At 36.4% G+C, this 24,475-nt stretch overlaps 3 protein-coding genes across 14 annotated transcripts; 1 reads left to right on the forward strand and 2 right to left on the reverse strand.

Annotated features, from left to right (window-relative positions):
• Positions 1-1,948: 1,948 nt before the first annotated feature.
• Positions 1,949-4,650, forward strand: LOC119068762 (protein penguin). Its single transcript, XM_037172498.1, has 9 exons — positions 1,949-2,179; positions 2,274-2,496; positions 2,575-2,734; positions 2,797-3,042; positions 3,108-3,401; positions 3,466-3,642; positions 3,709-4,119; positions 4,183-4,338; positions 4,402-4,650. Exons 1-9 carry the CDS (start codon positions 2,059-2,061, stop codon positions 4,573-4,575), a joined length of 1,962 nt encoding a protein of 653 aa, XP_037028393.1. The 5' UTR covers positions 1,949-2,058; the 3' UTR covers positions 4,576-4,650.
• Positions 4,651-6,867: 2,217 nt separating this feature from the next.
• LOC119068763 (ADP,ATP carrier protein) lies at positions 6,868-12,509 on the reverse strand. 3 transcript variants are annotated; one of them, XM_037172499.1, is made up of 5 exons: positions 12,354-12,509; positions 8,393-8,696; positions 8,193-8,320; positions 7,997-8,124; positions 6,868-7,898 (listed from the first exon to the last, which is right to left on the reverse strand). In XM_037172499.1, the coding sequence occupies exons 2-5, from the start codon at positions 8,687-8,689 to the stop codon at positions 7,549-7,551; spliced, it is 903 nt and encodes a 300-aa protein (XP_037028394.1). In that variant the 5' UTR covers positions 8,690-8,696; positions 12,354-12,509; the 3' UTR covers positions 6,868-7,548. The 3 variants fall into 3 exon arrangements, with proteins under 3 accessions (XP_037028394.1, XP_037028396.1, XP_037028397.1); XM_037172501.1 differs by lacking the exon at positions 12,354-12,509 and adding an exon at positions 12,072-12,206; XM_037172502.1 differs by lacking the exon at positions 12,354-12,509 and adding an exon at positions 10,167-10,234 and having other exon boundaries at positions 8,393-8,916.
• Positions 12,510-14,531: 2,022 nt separating this feature from the next.
• Positions 14,532-23,994, reverse strand: LOC119068764 (RNA-binding protein cabeza). Of its 10 annotated transcripts, none has more exons than XM_037172507.1 (11): positions 23,884-23,994; positions 23,584-23,730; positions 20,816-20,914; positions 20,660-20,723; positions 18,063-18,100; positions 15,941-16,065; positions 15,797-15,869; positions 15,536-15,730; positions 15,297-15,474; positions 14,801-15,019; positions 14,532-14,725 (listed from the first exon to the last, which is right to left on the reverse strand). In XM_037172507.1, exons 1-11 carry the CDS (start codon positions 23,891-23,893, stop codon positions 14,692-14,694), a joined length of 1,182 nt encoding a protein of 393 aa, XP_037028402.1. In that variant the 5' UTR covers positions 23,894-23,994; the 3' UTR covers positions 14,532-14,691. The 10 variants fall into 10 exon arrangements, with proteins under 10 accessions (XP_037028402.1, XP_037028399.1, XP_037028403.1 ...); XM_037172504.1 differs by having other exon boundaries at positions 20,783-20,914; XM_037172508.1 differs by having other exon boundaries at positions 18,063-18,097; positions 23,581-23,730.
• Between the last annotated feature and the right edge of the window lie 481 nt (positions 23,995-24,475).

The raw sequence follows: 24,475 nt of genomic DNA on the forward strand, positions 1-24,475 counted from the left end.
AATTGCTTATAAAGTCTTTACTTGAAAATAAGAAATATTTAAATGCGTTCCATACTTCAATGAACTGATGAAAACGACAGCTGAGCTACGTGGAACGGGGTATTCCTTTGGTATGTTAGGGCTATGTTCTATCAGTTGAACACAGACTAATTTTGGTTGTTACGCTGCTCCTTGACATGATTGATACTTTTCATTCCATTTTTTCATGCTTTGGGTATAAATTTCGGAATTTTTCTTGTAATTTAGGTACTCAGCATGAAAAGTTGAATACACATCTGTTCACGTCGTTCGGGCCAAGGTAAATATAGTGAGGAGGTAATGCCATATATAACCGAATCAGATGTGCGGTGGCACGAAAGTTCGATACAATCTCATCCTTTCGTTGAAAGCAAAAAGTGGAATAGAAAGTTTGGCCATCTGTTGTGCGATAGCGAAAATATTTTTGTGAAATACAAGTAAAACGTAGTCAACCATTTAAAAAAAAAAAGATGTCATTGGCATTGAACTTATGTGCTAGGCCACGCGTCTGAATGGCATTACCTCCTCACTATATTTACCTTGGTTCGGGCCAAGGCTATAAACATGGGGAGGTCACGAAGATACAGATACGCGGGTGACACACCACAGTTGATGATAAAATGGCAAATTTCATACAAAAATTCAATATGCGGTGAATCTTTTTTATATCATCAGAAGTGGTGTGTTCCCGCGTATCTAATAAAATGGCGATCTGCGTGACCTCCCCCAGTTTACAGGCTTGGTTAAATTGCCTAAAACATACAACAGATACGTAAACACTTATTTTTTTGGTTGAGTAGGCTGCCAATGCGAATGGTCGCAAAAATTTTCTGCTCCATAAAAATAATTTAAAATTCATAAAATTCCTTCAACAATAAATTTTAAACGAATGGATAAAGGCTGGGATGAGGAAGAAATCCGGATTTGGATCACATAATGCAGAAATTTTAAACCCATGCACGAGCTGAGCAGCACGTTCGAGGGAATGAGAGACCGTTGGAGGTCCACGACTCTTGTCAGACTGTTGGAGGTCCTCTTGTGTGCTTATGCAACCGATTTCCGCTGATGATACAATCACTGCAACAACTGGAGGTTGGATTATTGTCTTGTTGGGGTAGTCGCGAATCCAATTTACCAGAAAAAGATACCATCGGTTGAAGCGCATCATACTGGGTCAAGAAAAATTCCCCCATATGCTAGCAATGTCAATCTACAAATTATGTGTACATGGAAAATAATGATTCAGTGAATGGAATTGACTAAATGGTTTGTATGTAGTGTGACTTGTTAAGTGCCCATTCCACTTAAAAAAAGTACTCCGTGAGAGAGCCGTTAGAGCGCCGTGAGAGAGCAAGCTGTCAAATAAACAAAGAAAAATTGAAAAAATTCAATTTTATCTCTCACACGGAGTACTTTTTTTGGTAAGAGGAAACTAAGCATTAAGGTCAAGCTCAAAGGTAATTGTAAATATTGACAATCGACATTTAGTAGTCAGTCCGAACACTTTGTCAAGCGACGGTGATTGTTGTTAGTCATAAGTGCACTGCATGACGAGTGGCGCCCCAGCGCTGTTTTTGTCACAAACACCAAGCTATGGATGACTGACATCGACTGTGAGTAATTAAGGGTAAACTAAGTGAGGTCCGTCCACTGTAAATGTTTACACGTTCATGCTCTCTGGGATCGTGCACAGGCACCAGCTCGTATGTTGCAAGGTCAAGGTCAAGATACGTTAATAACTATTTTGTTACGTTTTTCGCACAAACGGCAAATTTAAAAATTGAGACAAGATATGTATTTGGTTTACCGTTTACCACATTATTGCGAAAGACTGTCCTACAATGCATCGGAAAAAACCGTTCACTTCAAGCCCTTCCTGAAAGCCCATCAGCCCATACAAAAATGTGAACGCATTATCTCTCAGCGCACATGGGATGGTGTGTCAATCTTGACATATATCAAACATAACCCCATAAGTTTTACTGTCAACAGTAATCGAAAGAAATAGATTTTCGCAATCTTAATATTAATTAACCAGTTATGGCTATCAAAAATAAACGATCATCCGATGTGAAGCCGGAGTCACCAGCTGAAAAGAGAGTCAAATTTGATAAAAGCAATTCCACGCAAGGACAAAAGAAACCTTTTACCAAACCCGGTGGTGAGTCGATCACCATATACATCATGTTGTTTTTGGTGGATTGTTGTAGCTTCTGCAGACACAGATTTTAAAATTTTCTCTTTTGTTGCTGCAGCAAAGAAATTCGGGGCATCTGGTACGTTTAAGAAGGGAAATCCAAAATTTCAAAAGGACAAAAAGTTCGGCAATAAGCCTTCAATCGAGTCCGCTGTTCCGGAAAAGAAAGACTGGAACCAATTGAAAAAAGACAAAAAGGAGTTGAAATTGAAGCGGAAACAGACGAAGGATTTATTCGAATTGACCGTACAAGGAAAGAAAATTTATGAAAAATTGAAATGGTAAGCTTACCACGAATCGACGTCGATTTAGATGCGGTGTCCATAAACAAACCTTTTTTAATTGATTTCGTATATTAGCAAAGAGACACCGGATCGGAATGTCTTGGCGAAAGAGTTGCACACCTTGTTGAAGGGAGAGCAGAATTACCAGAAATTAGTTTTGGCTCATGACACAGCTCGAGTGGTACAATGTCTGTTGAAATTCGCTCCAGCTGAAATCAAGCGTGAAATCTCCGAGGTATGTCCCGCAAAGACAAAAAATCTCCAACGATTTTTAAAGAGAAATTTGTCGAATTTTAGAATTTGATTCCAATCATTGTGCAAATGTCCACCTCGAAATATGCCCATTTCTGCGTTTCTCGTATGGTAAAATATGGTACGCCCGACATTAAGCAGAAAATTATCGATGCAATGTACGGAAATGTCGTCAAAATGATCAACCATCAACATTCGTCGGCTATTTTGGATAACATTTACATTTCATGGGCCAGCAGTCAACAGAAAGCCAATCTGCGACAGGAATTCTACGGTGACTTGTACAAGAAGGTGAGCTTCTGAGTCGATGAGTTTCTGTTCCGTCTGAGGCATCTTCTTAAACTGTTAATTTTCAGTCCAAAGACAGCTCCGTGAAATGCATAGCTGACACCTACAAGGAAGCTCCTCACTTGAAATTGGCAATTTTGAATTCCGTTAAAGCGACCCTGAATCACGTTGTGAACAAGAAATTGGTGGACAACAGTCTCGTTCACTCGGTGCTGGTGGACTATCTAAATGAATGCAATGACGAAGATCGTACGGAAATGATAACTGCCTATTCACCTTTCATTCCATCTCTTGCGAGCACGAAAGATGGTGTCCGGTCATCGATGATTTGCTTTTGGAATTCAATCGTTAAGGATCGACGGGTAAGCATTGACTGGACGGTAGTGCCAGCTGATTGAATTTGGATTTCAATTTTTATTTTTGCAGGCCATTGTGAAAAGTCTCAAGGAACATTTAATTAAGCTGTGCGTCCACGAACACGGACATGTATTGATCCTGGCAATAATTAACTCGATGGACGATACAAAGGCACTGAAAAAGGCGGTATTTGACATTATCTTCACCCAAATTGAATACATTGCGTCCAATGAATGGGGAAAGAAGGTTGGAATTGGATTGTCGAGTTTCGTCATTTTGGAATTTCATTCTTTCCATTTTCTCTTCGTTTAGATCATCGAATGGTTCGTGTCGCCTGCTGACACCACATTGTTTCATCCGAAAATCACTGAATTCTTAGAGGAAGGATTAAAGTTCAGCAAAAAAGACAAGATCGTTCGACGCACAGAGCTATTCGAGGCTGTCGAACAACCGTTGTGCGAAGCAATTGCAAAAAATCCAACATTTTGGTTGCGTGGCGGTCATACTGCTCTAGCTACAGCGGCTATTTTGAAAAATAGTAAAGGCGATGCATTGAAATTAGCTTTCGATGGTTTGGCGGACGTAGTTTGCGACGTGGAATGGAAAGTTGCTGAAAAGGAGTCGGAACAACAGGCAGATGATAAGGCAAAAGAGGAAAAGGAGGAGAAGGATAAGAAAAAGATAAACAAGAAGAAAGTGATCATTAATCCTTTGGCCGAAGCGGTAAGTGAAAATGTTTGCTTTGATTCGAATTTTGTTACAACGATTCTTTGCTCCTAACTGTAGGCTCCAGCAGCTCAAGCAGAACCGACAACATATGGAGTTGAACACGCTGGTCTACACATCGTCTTAAAGAAAATCTTAAAAGGCGACAAAGAGAAGAAAGAGCAGAATCAGGCAACATTCAGTGCTGCATTAGTCAAAAAAATGACACCTGAAACGGTAATTGGTTTCTTGTTCTTCTGTCATCGGGAGTAAACAAAGTTTTCTTATCGATTTCCGCAGGTTCAATTATGGTTCACCCTGAATCGAGCGTCGTTTTTGTTTCTGAATGCATTCGAAAATGGAACAGAGGACACTTGCGCATTGTTGAAAACGAGTGCGGCTGCACACAAGAAACTTTTGAAAAAACAGAATCATTCTGCGGCAAAAATTATTTTGAAAAAATTGGAATTGTAAAGTTGAGTAGAAATCGAAGATAAATATAAAATAGCGCCGTCACTATAGCTGGTCGTATGGCAATGGAATTTTTAATTCAATTTGTTTTAATTTGATCCGAGTCTGTCAATTTTAATGATCCGGCTTAGCATACTGTTAACCAATGGGTCATGAGAATAATATTTGATTTCACTGGATTCGCGATTAGATAGGAAGGCCCAAAACGAAACACATTATATCAGTCAATTTAGGTGGAAACATTTACAGCTGATTTTAACCTGGTTTTAACCATTCTATGCTTTTATGCTGTAGAAGTTGGGAGGGAAAAAATTCATTTGATTAGGCATTCTCCACTCAACTCTTATTCCTTCTTGACGATCTTTTTGTAGCTGATGCGTTGCGGTCAATCAAAATAACAATCTAACCTAGAACAGTCAGGATGACATATCGTTCTAAATTGCCAGTTGAATTTATCTGAGGTACAACTCTACATCTGCCTAAGTGCCTAAGTAAATGACAATTTTTACGACAATGATTCGTGATAATTCAAATGTAAATCGTCCGCCGATTTAATGATTATCTATCCGTCCAACGTTGGCAAGAATGTTTTTAATTTTGAACGCTCGATGAACCACGCTCGATTGCATGGTGAGAAACGACCAAGAGCTCGTCTTCTTTTCACTCACACATATCATGTTCATATGGATCGGCAGACTTCACACCCGAAGCATCATTGGTGCCTGTGACATGCAGTTTATTTTATGGTTTACCTCAAAATGTTAATTAGTAAGACTTGCGTCGTTCCTCGACCACAAATTTTCCAACTCGTTACAATGACAAAATTCCAAACAAAGTCATATTTCACTAACTCAAAATTTTTGGCCAAAGGTTTTGGCTTTAGTTGATGCCTCAATTTCGGCATTACTTCGGCAAAATTTTGACGATACAAATTCAGCGGTAAAACATTCTCATCATCAAACTCATTTCATCATTCTACTTTATGGAAATATACTATTACGTTCGAAAACCTTGAATCCCTTGAGGGCTTAGTGTCCTTGCCATATTACATTTTGTTGTCTTGTGGCCAAAAAGGAAGGACTCATTACCGTCTCGCACACACAGTTTTTTGCATTTTCTGGCCGCTACACAACATTACTTTCTTGCTGCGAAATTTTTGGTTCGACGTGTTTCGCCTTCGGCTCGTAATACAACCTACCCACACGCCTCAACAAAAAATTTCCTAGCAAGACAGTAATGTGTTATTTTAATGTAATCTGTTTTCCTCAACATTCCGTAGCTAACTTTTCCGCTGCACAATATCTTTATTGCGTATTCCAACATACGCTTTGAACCTTGGATACAGAGATTATGTCCCGGACGCCGCAAATTGATGTCATACTTACCGAAGTCATTGGGCAGATTCTCCGATTTCTAAGACTACGCTACAGATACAATCCACTGTATCAGATTGAAATGAGTGAACCATCCACAGAGTCTAGCACTCTACATCAGCAAGTCAGACCAATTGTTTCGAATTATTTAATGACTTCATTCGAAAGACAAAAGATATTCAGAGAAATTCGCCTTATCATCAGAAGAGTTACTCCATTGATTAAAATGTCAGTGATTAGAAATCAAATCTGAAAACTTACGTAAGGACACAGATTTTTAATTCCGTCATTCAACTGATAAAATAAATCTTTGATTATCAATCGGTAAGAATCGCCCTCTTGAAGACCCGTGAGTCGTAAAAGAATGCGTCAATTATATAAAATTTGAACGAAAAAAATCATAAAAGAAAATTGAAACAAATACGACATTGTGTCTCGGTAATCTTTATTAAAGAATACGTTTTTCAATCGGTTTTGAAATTAAAAAATTAATCGTTTTTCAACAGAATCGAAATGGTAAGTAATATGATAAAAATGACGAACGAAAACAAATCGAAATAAAATAAAAATTAAAAAATTCAGAATTTAAGAGGCGAAATTTAGTCGGTTTTTTTGATACTTTTGTTTTAACAATTAACAACACTGAAACAGAATGTGGTTTTTTATACTTTTTTTTTAAATTCAATTAACTAGAGTTTTTTTTTACTTTTTAGGATAATAATCAATGTCTCCATTTAATTATTTTAATAGCATTTTACTACCAAAAAACCGAGAAAAAAATCAAAGTTCAAAATCAAAGTTTGTTAAATTAAAAGAGGGATAGAAAAAAAATTGGAAATTTCTATGATGATCGTCGTCGGGACTGATGGTCAGAACAACTATTATCCCCGGCGGCGATCAATATAAATGTTTCCGTTTTTTCCCGAAAGTAATATTGTACATTACTAGTATACAAAGAGAATTAAGTTTAAAATAAATTAATTAAATTTGTTTTCTAAGACGTTTGTTGTTGTATGTATGTAATACGGCGAGAATCTCTCATCAAATTGATTTTTTTTTGTGGAAATGATGGGTGTCTTTACTTTTGGGGATGGTGGTGTTTTTTTGTTGTTGGTATATTAAGATATCTCTCGCGAAGGCAAAATTTTCATGTAACTATACAAAGTGAATTTTGTATTGTATTCGATCCAAAAAACATGAAACATTTGAATATTTTTTTTTTGTACAGTTGTTTTTTATTACATTTTATCGCTTTTGCAAACACGTACACTAAATTTTCTTTTTCATTTTTGTTTTGTTTCATTAAATAATTAAACCAAACGCTACATGTGAGTATGTGGGTTGTGTGTAAGTGTGCCGCTTTAATACTTATTCAAAGTTATCATGTCTAATGGAAATCGATAAGATGGTCAGAATTTTCCTCTTTGACGTTTTACATACAGGCATTGAAGTTGATGTTGTTGATGTTGTATATTCCTTTCTCATTTTAACATTACGTTGTTGTTGTTGTTGGTTTAATTTTGAATTATGTGGTTTTTTTCTGATGTTTTGGGGGAATTTTCTTTCTTTTGAAATTTTAGTTAAGGTAAAATTGGTTGCGGATTTACAACAATTTCTTAATTTCATCGTACAAGACGAGCACGAAAGCGCCGCCGGTACCGCGGAGAACGTTGGAGAAGGCGCCCTTGAAGAAAGCACCCGAACCTTCGGACTTGGCAATGGTGGCCCAGCAGTGGATTGTGCTCTTGTATACGATTTCGGTGGCTTTGCGACCCGATTGCATCATCATACGACGGCGGACAGTGTCGAATGGATATGAGACGATACCAGCAACTGTTGTTACCACTTGAGCGATGGCCCATGAGATGTAGAGTGGTGTGTTCTTTGGATCGGGCAACATGCCGCGAGCGGTATCGTAGAAACCGAAGTATGCAGCACGATAGATGATAATACCTGGACGAATGAAAAGTTGGATTTTGTTTTTAGAGAAATTTGCGGATAACGGACAATTTGATTGCCGAATTGACATCAAGTTTGAACATTATATTTACCTTGTACAGACACACCGAATCCACGGTACAATCCACCGATACCGTCAGATTTGAAGATCTTGGTCAAACAGTTTCCAAGTCCAGAGAACTCACGTTCAGCTCCGCTCTTACCGATATCAGCAGCCAATCTGTAATTGACAAATAGAATTGGGTGGTCAAGCAATGAGCGTAACGGGCAATTCCCATCAAAATTTACCTGGTACGAGCGAAATCAAGAGGGTAGACAAAGCACAATGATGTGGCACCAGCAGCACCACCGGATGCCAAGTTGCCCATGAAGTAACGCCAGAATTGAGTGTTTTTGTCAACACCACCCAAGAAGACCTACATATCGCAATGGCAGCAATTAGCACCGATATATTTCACGTGAACGTTGTCGCGAAATGGGATACTCACTTGCTTGTACTTGTCCTTGAACGCAAAGTTCAAAGCTTGGGTTGGGAAATATCGGATGACATTGGCCATATTACCACGCCAGAAAGCGGCGAAACCTTGCTCTTTTGGAATACGTACGAAACAATCAACCATGCCCTTGTAGCGTTGATCGGCTGAGATTTGTTTTGAAATGTGTTGTACTTGAAGTAGCAATTTAACTCGTTCAATTGGAGCTACAGCTGTTTTTGACACAGCTGCGGAAATGCCACCAGCGGCAAAATCCTTAAGGAAAGCAACGGGATCGGATAGTCCAGGCATTGTTGATCTGAAAATGAGAAATCAAAATGTTATTTACTGAAACCATTAACACTCAATTACAAATCAGAGCTTATAATCCAACATTGAAACTAATCGCTTTACGCACACATCAGATTAACTATTCCAATTCAGCGTATACATAATCAGTTTTCGTTGATAAAAATATAACTTTGAACCACTTTCTTGTTCATTGGACGATACGTTTTCATGTTGATGCAAATACTGTTCTATATACATCGTATATAGAGATGCGTAACAGGCTCTTGACAATCTATTTTCGTGATTGTCGTTCGTATGCCATATACCGCGCGCATTGTAAATGTATAATATAACACACAATGCCGATTTAACACAATTTTAAAAGATCAACCGTGTAGGAACGGCTATACGTCCGAGTAAATCGGAAAAGTAAAAACAACATAACGCCAAAATTGAGTCAGTCATGTGTTCAACGAGATGCTAATTAGATAACAACTGACGTAATTGACCCTGATTGACGAATTTTCGTGTAAATATAAACCACAGAATCGAAACTGGGATGGAATTGGAAAATTTTTTTACGCTGGAAAGAGCATACCACGTGTAGTGATAAGGTTCAATTTTTCGTAGAAGAACAAAAAAAAATGTGACTAAGAATGCGCCTGTGTGACTCTTATCTACTCCAGACAAGTTGATTAAGAGAGATTTACACTTTTATACGAACGCTGCCATTATGAAGATTTCACGAAATTGGTGTCGGTATCGGTAGAGAGGATTTCGGAAGATTTTTTATTTTTTCGTATAATCAAAATTTGAGTTAACTAATCACCGAGTTCAAACATGTTTGCTAAATAAAGTCCGAGCTTGTGCATTTAAAGTGCAAAACAGTTTAAAACTTAAAATTTGTTCTTTCAGCAATATTTATACGAGCTACACGTTCGAGGTTGTTGCGAGGGGTTAACGACTGCTTAATGATTCCATTTTCAAAATTTGCTTTGCAATACAAAAAAAAAAAACAAAAAATCAGTGCAACGAAATTCGTGTGCGAACAGTCTCTCAATGTCATAATATTATGAAAATAGCGACCTACGCAATTCGTAGCAAGATATAGAATTTACCCTATGTGCTGAACGAAAGAGCTTGATTTGAGGCAGTGTTCTGCTTCAACAAACGTAAATTCAATCAAACAATATCCAGCTGACACTATTGTGCCGTGCAAGCTCTTCACAAAAAGTCTCACTAATGGATGCAAATGAATGGCAATTGGATAGTGAGTTATGGTATTGAATGTTAGAGTTCTTAGTTCACTTGAATGATATTAGCTTAATAGGCTGGAGAAATTTAGTCGCATTTTGTAAATCCGTTGAGCTGTGTGGGTCACAGTTGGAAATACATCAATACGTTTGATGTCCTCTGATGCCAGAATCATTTCCATCAAAATGTTTTCATAAATCAATTTCCTGCTCAATTTAGAAGCTCAGCGTATGAACCAACTAACAGTTTAAACGAACCGAATCCAATTCTTTCGACACTTTGGCAAACAATTTAAAAATTCTGAAAGTTTTCGTGTTGAATATGAAAAACAGTAATTTTCCTGGACGTTGAATGTTGTTTTGGCTGATGTAATAATAACTGTTAGAACAGTCAGTTCGTTATGTAACTCGAGAAAATTATTTTTGTTCGGAAACCAATCGAATTTCTTTACTGTTCGATGGTACACACAAACAAATTATGCAACGAATTGCGGGTTTTTATTTTATTTATTTTTTGTTCATTTAATACTAAGTCATACGGATGGATCAACATTGTGACTTAGTACAATAATGTGACTCAAAATGCAAATAAAGCGCAGACAATCTATTTAATCTATGTACTTGATAACCGAGACATTTCAGTTGGAACTGATAAACATTTTCCACTAAATGAAAGACGAAGCATTGCGTGCAGATATAATTCGTTCCGCAATAATTTTCCAAATTTCTTATCTTTTTTATAGGAATTTAGAGGGCTATCCTTTCGGTTTAATAGTAAAAGCGATTTCTTAAGTGTAGTGTTATGTAACTGAACATGTTTTAATCAATCAAACTCTGGTTGAACTTAATGATCACCAATCATATTCTCGCTAGATGCGCTATAGATGCAGGCTGTTGCTGCAGTCTAATAAAATCCTTACATTTTGTAGGCGAAACAATGATAGGATAATTCGAATCACTAAAAACGAATTACATAAAACAGATAAAACCGCAAATAGATCGGTTTGAACTTGAACCAATTCTAAATTTACGCTCTTTTGTCGAATGGCCGTTTTTTTTTACTCTTTATACTCTGATGACACATTGAACTGTCAAAAAAAAATCTCTCTCGTGTACACTTCGGCAAATCGAAGAACGTATACCAACACATGTTCATATCTAAAAAAAAACTCGAGTCGGTTCAAAATGGAACCGTATCGTTGGATCACGTGGAACAAATATATTGTATGAAACTAATAAATGCAGTTTTGTAATCGTATTGACGGTCATGCATTTCATTCCACGTATGAATAAACGTTTGCTTCTGCTTTTTAGTTTGGAATCCGCACAAGGCGTAGATTATTTGTTATAGCAGATGCAAATTGTGTCAAGTTTTAATGGCAAGACATGACGAGACAAATTTTTTTAGGTTATACAGTTCATTATTCGGCAACAGAAGAACCATGTTCTTAACGTCCGTATGTTTATCATTGAAACCATAAAGATTTACTATATCCAAAACGGACAGTTTCAAAGAAAACATCAGTTGCACTGCAATGATTCAATAATTTCCACGAGCACACCGATTTTGTTTCATATGATTCATATTGTGATATTCCGCATAGGATGCCACGCCATCTTGAATTTCACGTGTCTTTCGTTTTAAAAGTTCAATTACATTCATTCAATTTGAAGAGAAAATCAAATCAAACTACGTTAAATTATGTAAGATCGACCGTACTAAGTAATTGATTCAATGACACAGAATTTGGCTACGGCTATAAATGTTTTGTGTACCCTATTTTCAAGTACAAATTCTAATTATAAAGTTGGATAAAAAAAAATTACATAACCACTTTGTACAATGTATGCCATCAAGATCATTTGGCTGAACTTGTCAATGAATAGAACGGTTAGTACCGAAAAACACTTTTCTTCTTGCCTATTTTAACAATTCGCAATTGCATTTTTTGATGAATGGAATTTCCATTCGGAATTCGTTTGAAGATTTTTTTTTACTTCGTTGCCTTGTCACATGCTGACCCGAGAGACACAACTCTTTGCATTAGCGCAATTTCGTTCAGGGTTCAACTTGAAAATTTTTCGCAGCGAATCATTACATAATCAATCTTTGAGAAAATTGTTTAATTTCTTGGAATTTAATGGCTCACATTCTGTCACGGATGTAATATCACAATTTTGTACACGTTTCGTAAAAATTTTCAGTTCATTAAAACAGTTTAACCAATGCACGGAATTTTTCAATTATAAATTCTCTTTCAATGTCTCAATAAAAAAATGCTTCATACGAATTTTAGAAGGAAAAATCAGCTTTGTCCGTCTGCTGGTATATATATACAATTCCAATTCAAACACACGATTTTCACTGAATATTGTAACTGATTCGATCATAGTACCAATTTATCGATAGATTTTTTTTATGTAAAACTTACCTGTTTGTTCTGTATTTAGGGTGGTAATTGATTCAATTTAGGGCGGATTGCCTCTTATTAGGAGAACGCGTGTTCACTAGACGACCGCGGTACGAAAAGTGATGGATAAATTGAAGTATTCTAGTCAACCGAGAGCGTATTTTTCATTTCTTCTGGCCTCTCTTTGGTGCGCATGTGTATGCCGTGTATGTATGAATCGTCACCACACAAATTTTGAAATGAAGATGACGTCACACTGAGTGCTAAATCGATTTGAGAGAATTTCGATTGTAATAATTCGAGGTCGAATTGAACAAAATACAAGTAAATTTTTAGCAGTTCGCATACGTCAGGGAAAAATAAAGGAAATTTCGAATGAAAAACCTGTTTAACAATTCTATTGTATTGAAAATTGTATCAAAACGGTTGGAATAAAATCAAAACGGTTGAATGTACGAAAATGAGGGAGTTTTGAGATTTTTCTCTGGTTTTCGACCCCTAACATGAAATTTTATTTTTGAGTATATCTGTTTTGGACGATTGATTTTAGGCACTTTCTATGCGAAATTGCCTAAAAACAATCGTCCAAAACCGATACACAAATAACTATTACCATTTCGTGAGAGAAAAATTTCATTTTGGTGCAATATGCCAATTCTCTTGAATTTTTCTCATACCGGCCTAGCAATGCATAAATCCAAACTCCATCATTAACTCTATTTCTACCTGTTCTTACCCTTTGTATTACATTAACTTTTTCTAACTTATTTCTCGTACAAGTAGGTATACCTCAAACATAAATCCATATCCCTAGAAACATATTCGAACAGTTAAACGGCATATTTCCATTCTTAAATATGCAAATTCCGTACCTACCTGGACCACTTAATGCAATTGTTCTCTCTCAATTTTGGTCACCTAAAAACATTTTTGGTTCTGTTTTTGTGTTCATGATTTACAAATGGTTTTTGGTTTAGATGGTTCAGATTAACGAAAACCCAAAAGACGAAACAAATTAACGACGCCAACCATTTCTTCGAAGAAGAACCAGAAATTTGTTGTTCTATCAGCTGTAATATTCTTGAACTTTGCTCTCTAATGAAATGACTGGCCGCAAAATTTCCGGGATATGTAAGAGCCAAAAAATTTATTAACAATTCTGCAAAAGAACATACTATAAAACCGAAGAAATTGTTTATCTTGATCTTAAATACAGTTCTTAACAATTAAATCGTTTAGTTAGACTCTATAATTTTTACGTGTAATTATCTATCGAGCTCTTGCGAAAGATGAAATTCTCCTCCAGATGACACACACACATCGTCAAAACCAAAACTGATTGTATATCCAATAAAGAGTTTAAAAATCTCTTACTTCACCTGTTGCTGACGGCTATCATCTGTTATCGATATAAGTTTCAGGAATAAATGCCATGCTCGGAATAATGCGGTCTTTTTTAGCAAAAAATATGTTCAAAAAATGAAGTAATAGATTTCAGTTTCTTAGTTAGATCAAATGTAGCACTGTTATGTGGCAAGAGAAGGATAAGCTCATTTTTAAAACGCTGAGTTCAATGAATATCATTGAAGTTTAATGTGAACATCATTCAGGTTTAAAAAAAAAAACCACGGTTGCATAGAACATTGTATGAATATCGGTGCAAAATGCTATATGAGGCATGTTAGTGCCTAATGAAGCAGTTTCCACTCGACGTCAAAAACAACTATCACACGGCTTTATCATACCATCTACTAACAGCCCAAAGAATGCTTTTCGGAATCTTGAGTGTCTGAGCAGTAACTGAAGTCAGCTATGAGAGTGCATAATATGCCTTATACGGCAAAAATGCAACGCATTATTCCGCACAGAATTCTAAACCAGCATGAAAGTTTAGTCTCGACTTTTCTTTTTGATACACTTACAGAACGAACAAGTTTTGTGATAGTTCTTTCATCCACTATCGGCTCTTTTCCCTATTTTGGTCTCAAATTTATTTCAAAACATAAAACATCGAAAAGTGTGGCGAATATCGTTGAAATTAATAAGTTAAATTTTAAACGGGCTCCTTCCTCGGAAGTTCAAACTCTAGTTTAGTAAATGGTGGAACGAAAATGATCCCAGATCCAAGCGATGATGGTAGATTCGCAACATATATATTTTGATGATTGATTATAGTAATAGTAATAAAAACGTTCTCTGTTATAGTGATGCAATGAATCATTATATTTTTATGACATTCAAAATTATAATTACAGATTACGTGAGATGGATTTTCTAATTTTTTTTTATTTTTGAAAAGAAAAACTAAAAAGTCAGGCGATGATTGTCGGTTCGATAGTCCGGACCGAATCGATTCCAATTAATATGGACGGCTTCTGTCGTTGCCTCGATCCCTGTTTTATTTATTACAAACAAAGAAAAACGAATCAGTATCGAGAAGGTTCTCGTGAATGCAAATATTCTCTTACCCTCCACGTGTTGGTCCTCCATCTCTTCGTCCACCACCTCCACCACCGCCACCACCTCCATAACCACCACGATTACCACCTCGATTTCCGTAATCGCTTCGTCCATAATCATTTCTTCCGCCACCACCACCACCACCACCTCCTCCTCCGCGTCTATCATTACCTCGTGAATTATCACCACCACCGCCGCCAGCACCTTCTTCTTTTGGTGCTGAACAACTAGAAAAAAAAAATTTGAATTAGGGAAGCGATACGATAGATTCCCGCAAAGAATCGCCAAAGTCAAATTGCCAAAAAAAATCCCCAAGAATCTTGATGATTTACTAAATCAACCAAAAATGATGAATGAAGTGTGAAGGAACGCCAAGAAAAATCGTTAGAGTGTGAAAAACCCCAAAATGTGACGAATCGCCAATCGACAAATCTTGGCGATCTGATGCCACCAATTGAATAAAATGAAGCTTATCATTGTACGTAAAGTGCCTTTTTTACTTACCGATTGCATTCATTTCTCCATGCGAAATTTTTATTTGTACATTTACTGCATGTCCAATCTCCATCTCTTTGAGGAATGTTTCCGCCGCCTCCACGGCCTCCACCACCTTGACTTCCTCGCGATCGACCACCATCATCGTTTCCGCCTCGATCGAAGCGTCCGCCACCTCTGTCACCGCCTAGATTCAACAACAAAGAGAAAATAAATTCTCCAAATCATTAAAATGTCGTTCGCAGTACCTCCTCTATTTCCGCCGAATCCTCCACCACCACCGCGACCAAATCCGCCGCCGCCGCCTCCACCACCTCCTCCTTGCTTCCAATTGTTTTGTCGTTGCGCTAGGGAAACTCTCACTGTCTCACCGTTGAATTCACGACCATCAAACCATTCAATTGCTGATTTAGCCGCATTAGCGTCATCGTACGTTACGGTAGCTTTAAGTTCAAAGTTCATATTAGACATGCGATCACGTTGACTCCAGTAAGTCTTAGTTAAATTACCTTCGCCCTTGGAGTCGCCAGTTTCTTTATTCCTGTACAACCAAATCTTTGGTTTCATTGTCTTTTTGTCTTTCTGAAATGGAGCAAGAAATATTTATATGAATTCGATACAGTGCATTGTATGGATACCATCGACAGCTCTACCTTTATTATTCCGATGGCACCGAAATGATTGGCAATGTCTTCTTCGGTTGCACTTGGATTCATACCAGCAATGAAAATTGTATCTTCCTGGGTAATCATTTCGTTATCGCCGCCGCCGCCACTTCCTATAAATGAGATCTCATCAGAAATGGTAACTTAATAGCTTGACGTTTAATAAGTTGGAACTAAAACAAAAACAAAAAAAAATCCATTCGTCATTGTGACACACCCAATTTAAAATTATGTTCTACCCAAAAAAAACCCCTAAATTTTGTTACTCTCATTATTCATTTATGTTATGTGATAACCGTCGCTTCATCTAAATTCTTTTTCAAATACACTCATTTGGCTGTTTATATTTGATCTTTGAATTCTATCCAAACCATTCGTTACATAGAATTAAAGGCCGCATTAGAAAATAAAAAATGGCAAACAGTTCAGTAAAACAAAACATCAAAAAAAACCTCTTAAAATTAGCTTGAAGTCACCTAAACATTTTATATATCCATAAATTTGCCATGGATGAGAATCAACATTCTTATAGTTTAATTCGTAATGTCAAACACGATTCAGTATGACTAAAATGGTTTTCATAATTCAATTTCTCAAAATAACTGACGCTGAACGAAAAGCCGACTCTGAGATAAAGACATGTTAAGCCAACGAAGATGATTTGTGTCCCAATTGAGGAAGAAGGAGTAAATTTGACGATAATGGAAATGACGAACGGCGACAGAAAGAGAGGGAGTTACGAAATTTTTTGTTGATGAACAGACGCATCCCATTCGTTACGCTAAAACGAAATTACATGAACTAAACGTTTGTTTTCCGTCGACAAGAATATAATCTCATTTCCGTCTCTGACGAATTCTCATCGAAATTCGCTATATATCAAAATGTTACCATTGCTTTTCGAACATTCAGAATCGAAAAAATTTATTTTGTTTGGTCTTCGCACCTTATGATTGCAATATTATCAATTATCACGCAACGTACATCGTGGCCGATAAATCAACATCTCTTTAAAGTTGAGTAAATAACCTGTCGTGTACACAATTCATACTTTCAAACACCAAAATCAATGTCGTAGCATCTTGGCTCGGCTAACTGATGAGAACATTTGGCCAATTTCACTTGAGACGATTCAGGTGACTAGGCGGATATTTCGTATCACGATAAGCATATTTCGGTGATTTGTTTCAAAATCATTACGTCCTATTCCGTCAAACGACTTACGCAAAACATTCGATTCGGATCAGTCAACTTTTTACAACTTGTAATTTAGCGTTTTACTTATGTCCGACGAACACTGTCCTTAGTAGAAATTCTCACGCGAAAAATTTGTACATTTCATGCAAAGCTCCGTTCAACAACGAAATAAAAATTAATCAGAAAGCCATGAAGAGGTTGTATTACGTGGAGTGAATCGTCGGTCGTAACTAATAGGAAATATTCCGAGAATTTTTAGTTTGTTCGTTGTCACTACACTCCCATCCAATACTCATAAATTTAACACCAACGCTACGAACGGAATGCTTTGAACCAAAGATAAACCTAAACTGTTCAAGGAACTGAACAGGAACACTACGTTGAATTTTAGCCTGTACACAATATATCTTCACAAAGAAAGATCACATCATTTTTGACTGAATTTTTCTTGTCATCATATTTTTCGAGTTGTCGTTGATATCACCGTTGACGTAACTTAAGCTAATTGGTAAATTCAAATTTACAAAATTTGAACTAATAATTAATGTCATTACGAATTAAAAATAAGCCGTGAAACTATCACACACCTTTTTTGGGATGAAGAAGTCGAGTTTCTTAAATCTAAAATTGTTTCGTTTTCTCAGTTCAAAAAAAAAAACAAATTAAAAAACCTTCGATATGAACCCAACGCTTTTCAACATATACAACTTCAACATCAATAATGCAGCCTTTTTTCGTGATTTATAAATCGAAAAAACTCTAATCAATTTTCTCATTTTCTTAAATAACAAAAACTTTTTTTTTCTTCTCCTCTGTAATATACAAAAACTCTTTTAACCAAAATTTTCTCATAATAAACCAGCAATATATTAAATGATACAAATATGCACCAGATGCGAAATCCGGTGTTTACCTTTATTGTTATAACCACCCTTGTTGACGCCGCCACTGCTAAAACACATGAGAGATACCATTTTGATTATTGCGATTGGAAAGTGTAATCGGAAAAAAAATTGTTCGGCAAAATTTTCGTTTTTTTATGCTGCATCCAAATGCATAACCATTTTTTTGTGTGTTTTCTTTTTTTTGAAAATTATGGTTTAGATGCAACATACCGTACAGCTGGATTAATCTTCCGATTAAAATTTTTTTCTTTCTTATTTTGTCAAATATTTTTTTTCTTTTTGGTCAATTGGGTGATGTTGTGTCGTTTACGCAATGTACTCTGAACTCATCGAAGGGTACACACACACTCAGTTTGTAACTAAACGAAGAAAACACTTTTGTGGCGGGAAAAAAACTCCTTTAACACATTTTTTATATATAAAATTTGTAAATATGAATAATAATAATAAAAGATTTCTTGTATTATAATAATAAAAAGATTATTCAGGTTTTGTGTATACAGCGAGCTGATTGTAAGTCACAACACTTTTCCATTTCGATAACACTTTCGCAGAGAATGTCGAACCTTTTCGTATGGAACCTGATCTTATTTTTCGTGTCCTGGCATCCATTGAGAATATAGTATACTCACTCTATCATGTTAAGTTAGTAACAAAATGCCAGAACATAAAATAATAGATCGGTCCAATTGACATAATCCAACCGAAACGGAAAAAGTGTAGCGAATTAGAATCTAGATCGACTGTGTTTATGAAAAAACAAACAAAAACAAAAACAAAATAGGATTTAAAGCGTAGCTTGTTTCGTTCACTTTTGGGTTAATCACTGAGAAGGATCGTTACGTTTTGACACATATAAAAGTGATTGTAAGGATAATATGGAGAATGCGATTTTCACTTATAGTTATAAGTTGACGTTAACATACGTGTCGGACGTATATTATCCTTACAATTTATACGCTGTAGATGTAATCAATTTTCTCAGTGATATACACAATAAATTGCAATTTCACAGTTGTAAATGGGGTATAGTAGACTATTAATTTGAGTAAACATTTTCGTCCAGCAATAGTTATTTCCAAAGGGTCTTCGAATTTGTTTCGTTTTATTCCATTTTGATGTACAGAAAGCTTCCACCAAAAGCTTTTTTTATGTTTTTGCCGACATCTCTAACCTCAAACATGTATGCAACTTATACGGACTGTAATTTAGCTGCACTGAAGGAAGAGAAGAAATTCCGACTGGCTGCAGTTACATCTTAACTTGATTTTTGTGACTTTGATTACGATCAAATAATGTGGGTGAATTTAAGACCACGAAGATGACTTAATGTTTTGGCTTATTTTCAGTAACAGTTTGAAGGGGCAACTATTAATCCCGTCAGCTTTTCGGAAAAAGGGTTTTGGATTCTAGTGCAAAAAGTGAATTTTTTCTTTATTTTTACGGGAGAGAGCAAGTCTGTATAAACAAGAAAAAGGGATCTATCTGACAGGATTTATAGAAGTTTCATTTAATTCAAAAGACAAATCCATTGGGAAACGGTTTGATCGACCAGACACATTTCAAAAACCCATATCGAGATGATTGATCCAAATTTTCAATAACACTTAATTTAGCAATAGCTACTTTTCAAACGAAAACAAATTCGAGAGTCCCTGGTACAGAAAACAAGTATGGACTGTTGCTTACAGTTGACACGGTTTTATTTCCTTCTTTCGTTTTTGTTAATTTTAATGCAAATGTATCGAATAAGCAAGACAGTGAGGTAAATATGATAAATCAGTTAGTGGAATATATTGCGTTGCTTCGAGGTTTGTCGAATTAAAAAAAAAAATGCACAGAAAAGTATAATGATCGTCAATCAAAATTTGTGAACAAAAAATTTACAAAGTAATTCTCGCTAAAAACTTAAGATTACAGTTAAAGTTAAACCAATTGATGACTAAAGTTTGCTGCAGCACTCACTCAATCGAATTGCTTTATAAAGCTCCACACGCGAGTTCATGGACTATAAAATCTTTTTGAAAACGTATAAGCCTGGTGTGAGTGGACCCAGTTGGGAAAATAGTTGAAGCAAGTTTAGACACAAATTTGGTCGACTTTAACTGTACTTTTGAGTTTCAAAAAAAAAAACGCGCAACTCTTGTAGACAAAAATAATATTTTTTTCCCTTCTCATTTTTGAAGCGCAATGTTTCGGAAAATATAAACGTGTGAGACAAGAGAATTCACTCCGAAAACAAACACCTTCGTTTCAGCATATAAAATATCGAAAATCGTTGTATCGTGGCTATAACCAAAAATAATTTCAGACCCAACATAAATCGGTGGAAGCTTAAATTACAATTTTCTATTATGTTACCCTCATTTTCATATTGTTGTCAACAAAATGTCTCACTTGTTTGAATTTTTATCTCTTTTCAAGTTATACGGTTCATCGAAAAGGAAAGTGTTTTTGTTGAATATTTACAAAAATTATTTACCTCGACATTTCATAAATTATTTTAATGATAAAAAGTGATTTTCGATCGAAAATAAAATTAAAATAATAAAAACCAACGATTCAATTAAGACAAACAAGAGAAAAAATATCAATAGAATCTTACCCGTATCCACCACTTCCATTGCCACGACGGTCATTAAAATCATTTCCACCGCCACCACCTCCACCTACAATTAGCAATGTAAAAGAATGTGTTACAAATGGACTCTCATTTCATCAACATTACGGTTATTTCCGTAGCCACCGCCGTCGTTGTTACCTCGCTGATAGCCTCCTCCATCTCGTTTGTCGTTTTGATAACCACCAGATTGATAGCTATCACCGCCGCCACCACCTCCACCTCCGCCACTTCCATAGCCTGAATTAATAAAAGTTTTTGTTTCAATTTTCATAATATTGTTGGTGGTACAGTGGTACGTCGTCTGCTTAATTTTGGAATGAGCTGACTAGGAGAGTAATATGATTATCAGGAACGTATCGGATATGCCAAATAGATTTGAAAATAAGTGTTTGAAACGGAGCATACAGTAGAAATTTGTCAACTTCGTACTCCGTAGGCTCCACTTTCCGATGACATTTAAACTGACTAAAGTCTGGTTTCCACTTAAAAATGTTCGCCGTAAGAAAACGCCGTGAAGGATTTCTATTGGTTCGCCTCTCTCGTTATATAATAGGGGTGTGCGATGGTTCGGGGATCAGGATGGAAGGGGTCCACAAAAAACTCTTACCATCCCTAGATGTCAAAAAGGAAAGGAAAAGTGTGCGGTGAAAATGGACGGTCGTGTTTTTCTTTTCGCTCCGCAATTTTTGTGAATTTCTCGGTTTATTTGGGGTGAAAATTGTTTCCGAGGGATGTGAGTACGATTTAAAGTTAGCTGGAACTGTCCCGTGTGTGAATAATGTGAAGTGTGAGCGTGAGTGCTGCGTGAATAGCCGGTTGAGTCGGTCTTTGGCGCCGTGACAATGCGATGCAAAATGAGCTTTCTAACATGTATATTGTATGAAAACTGACCCCTCGACCCTACGTAAGAATCATCTCGAGCAAAGGCTCCGGCGAGCGGTTCATCTCCCTGCTGCCAATCTTCGGGTCTACGAACGTTGTTATTACCGTACCCGTAGGCCCGTCGTTGGCTAGAACAGTCGGCTTTATAAACGGACTCAGGTAACTGGACGAATACAGGTAATTTAATTAATGCAGTGGGATGACAAAGCAGGTAACAGGTAAATTTTCGTTGCGGCATTATATTGTGTCGGACTGTATTGCAAGCCTATGATTGATATATGTAAAAGTAGCTAGTCCAGTCACTTAGTCCGACGACGGTGATTGTTGTTAGTCTTAAGTTTAACACATTTCGGATGGCGGTCCGGCGCTGTTCAATACATCGATACGATGTACACACAGAGTAACAAAGTATTGAACAAGGAGGGCAAAAAGGGGGATCCAAGTGGGTCATTCCACTGTGAGTGATTCAACGTTCAAGCTCTTCCGGAAAGACCACAGGGTCATATTCGAAATGTGCAAGGTCAAGGTCAAGGTCAAGGCCATCCCTAGATGTCAAAAAGTGATTTTAAAATTTTTTAAAAATTCATTAACAACTTGCGCAAATTCACTGAAGCTGAATTTGCGACTACTGGTAAAATCTCATATTTCGACCTCTACCAACAATATGCTGCGAGATATTTTTTGCCCTAATTAGTGTTTTTCTACTAATTAGAGTCCAATAAAACAGAAAATGTTTAAATTGGAAACATTTGGCCGAAGCATTATGTTTGGTGTGTCGTCAAAGTTCGCCAACTATGAAAAATTGAGTAAATTTTAAATTTGAAAATTCTATAATCGACATAGAAAATTATTGGATTATTGCTCAAATGGGCTTAAGTTGTTGGGAATGTTGCCGGCTATCCAAAAAAAAAGAGTTTTTGAAAATCGTCTGTGAAATGCGTGTGGTTTGACTGGTTGTTTTGCCCAAAATTGAGGAAAAAATCCTCAACGGAGAAAATCGATTTTTTTGAAAACGTGTGAAAAGCATTGTTTTTGCCTCAAATAATTTAATTTAAAGTTTGTGGGAGTTTTTAGAGTCGAAAAAATTAAAATCCGTGATTTTTTAAACGTTTTCAAAAAATCGATTTTTTCCGTTGAGGAATTTTGCCTCAATTTTGGTCCAAACAAACAGTCACACCACACACACATTCACAGACGATTTTCAAAAACTCTTCTTTATTGGATAGCCGGCAACATTCCCAACCATTTAAGCCCATTTGAGCAATAATCGAATAATTTTCTATGTCGATCATAGAATTTTCAAGTTTAAAATTTACTCAATTTTTCATAGTTGGCGAACTTTGACGACACACCAAACATAATGCTTCTTCCAAATTTTTCCAATTTAAAAATTTTCTGTTTTATTGGACTCTAATTAGTAGAAAAACACTAATTAGGGCAAAAAATATCTCGCAGCATATTGTTGGTAGAGGTCGAAATATGAGATTTTACCAGTAGTCGCAAATTCAGCTTCAGTGAATTTGCGCAAGTTGTTAATGAATTTTTAAAAAAATTTAAAATCACTTTTTGACATCTAGGGATGGTAAGAATTTTTTGTGGACCCCTTCCATCCTGATCCCCGAACCATCGCACACCCCTATTATATAATTAAAAACCGATAAAGGAGCTCTCTTACGACGAACATTTTTAAGGGAACACTAGAGAAAATATTAACAGAGTGATTGCACCGTGACTAAAATCAAACGGAAATATGCATGTACGACGTACGACGATGTACGTGTTACTCAAAAGTCAAAACTACGTTTGAACACGCTCTACGAATGGAAGTGGAATAAAAATAACAACGAGCTACGTAAATAATTCCCAAACGTTACAAAATATTCATTTTGTTTCCTATAAAGACCATATTTACGCGGATGCATGAACGCTCGGTGATACCAAATTCAACACCACCAAAATAATATTCCAATATAGTGAGTGGTATCCGCACTTATCGGTAAATAAAGATGAAAGAAACTTACCGCCGGCCGACGGAGGTTGCCAATTTCCTTGATTATCATTTTTGAACTGTTGATTACCTCCGAAACTTGGTGGTGGAACAGAGAAATTTTGTTGTCCCCCAAAATTGTTGGGCATCATACCGCCACCGCCACCGCCATAATTCGAATACTCTGCAATTATAAATTTATCATTTAGATTTTCGCGAAAAAAGGTGTCGTTCTTGTTGTATGAGTGTGTATATATGGTCGCAAAGTGAAAACGTGCGGTGATTAAAAAAACGCTTTTTTTTGTTTTGTTTTGTATTTGCGGAAATTGTACTTTACGATCGGCCATTGATTACGTTCCACTTGTATTTATTGCAGACAAATGTGTTTGCACCTTCGTTGCAAATATTGGGTGGATGGTTTGTCCGGTAGATGAAAATTTAACCAAACTATTTTTCCAAACCTGCAGCCAGATCGAAGCCTGTACAAATTTTTAGAAAATGTCTACTCAAGCGGTTGGAATAAAATCGAAACGGTTGGAATAAAAGACAGAACGGTTGGAATAAAGATAACAACAGGGCTATGACACTTCAATCTCTCTCTGGTTTATTCACAAAACCGCTTGAGTAGATCATTTCTAAAAATTTGTACAGGCTCGATTGGCTGCAGGTTTGAAAAATCCACACCGTTTCGATTTATTCCAAACCGCTTGAGTAGACATTTCCTAAAAATTTGTACAGGCTTCCGATCTGGCTGCAGGCTTTGGATAAAATAGTTTGTTAAATTTTCTAATCTACGGCAAACCATCCCATCCAATATTTGACAACGAAGGTGCAAACACATTTGTCTGCAATAAATAACAAGTGCGAACGCTAATCAGATGCGCCCGATCGTAAAGTGTCCATCCGAAATACAAACAAACATCTCCCCT

This window comes from Bradysia coprophila (assembly GCF_014529535.1).
Source record: "Bradysia coprophila strain Holo2 chromosome X unlocalized genomic scaffold, BU_Bcop_v1 contig_20, whole genome shotgun sequence".
NCBI classification, from domain to species: Eukaryota; Metazoa; Arthropoda; class Insecta; order Diptera; family Sciaridae; genus Bradysia; species Bradysia coprophila.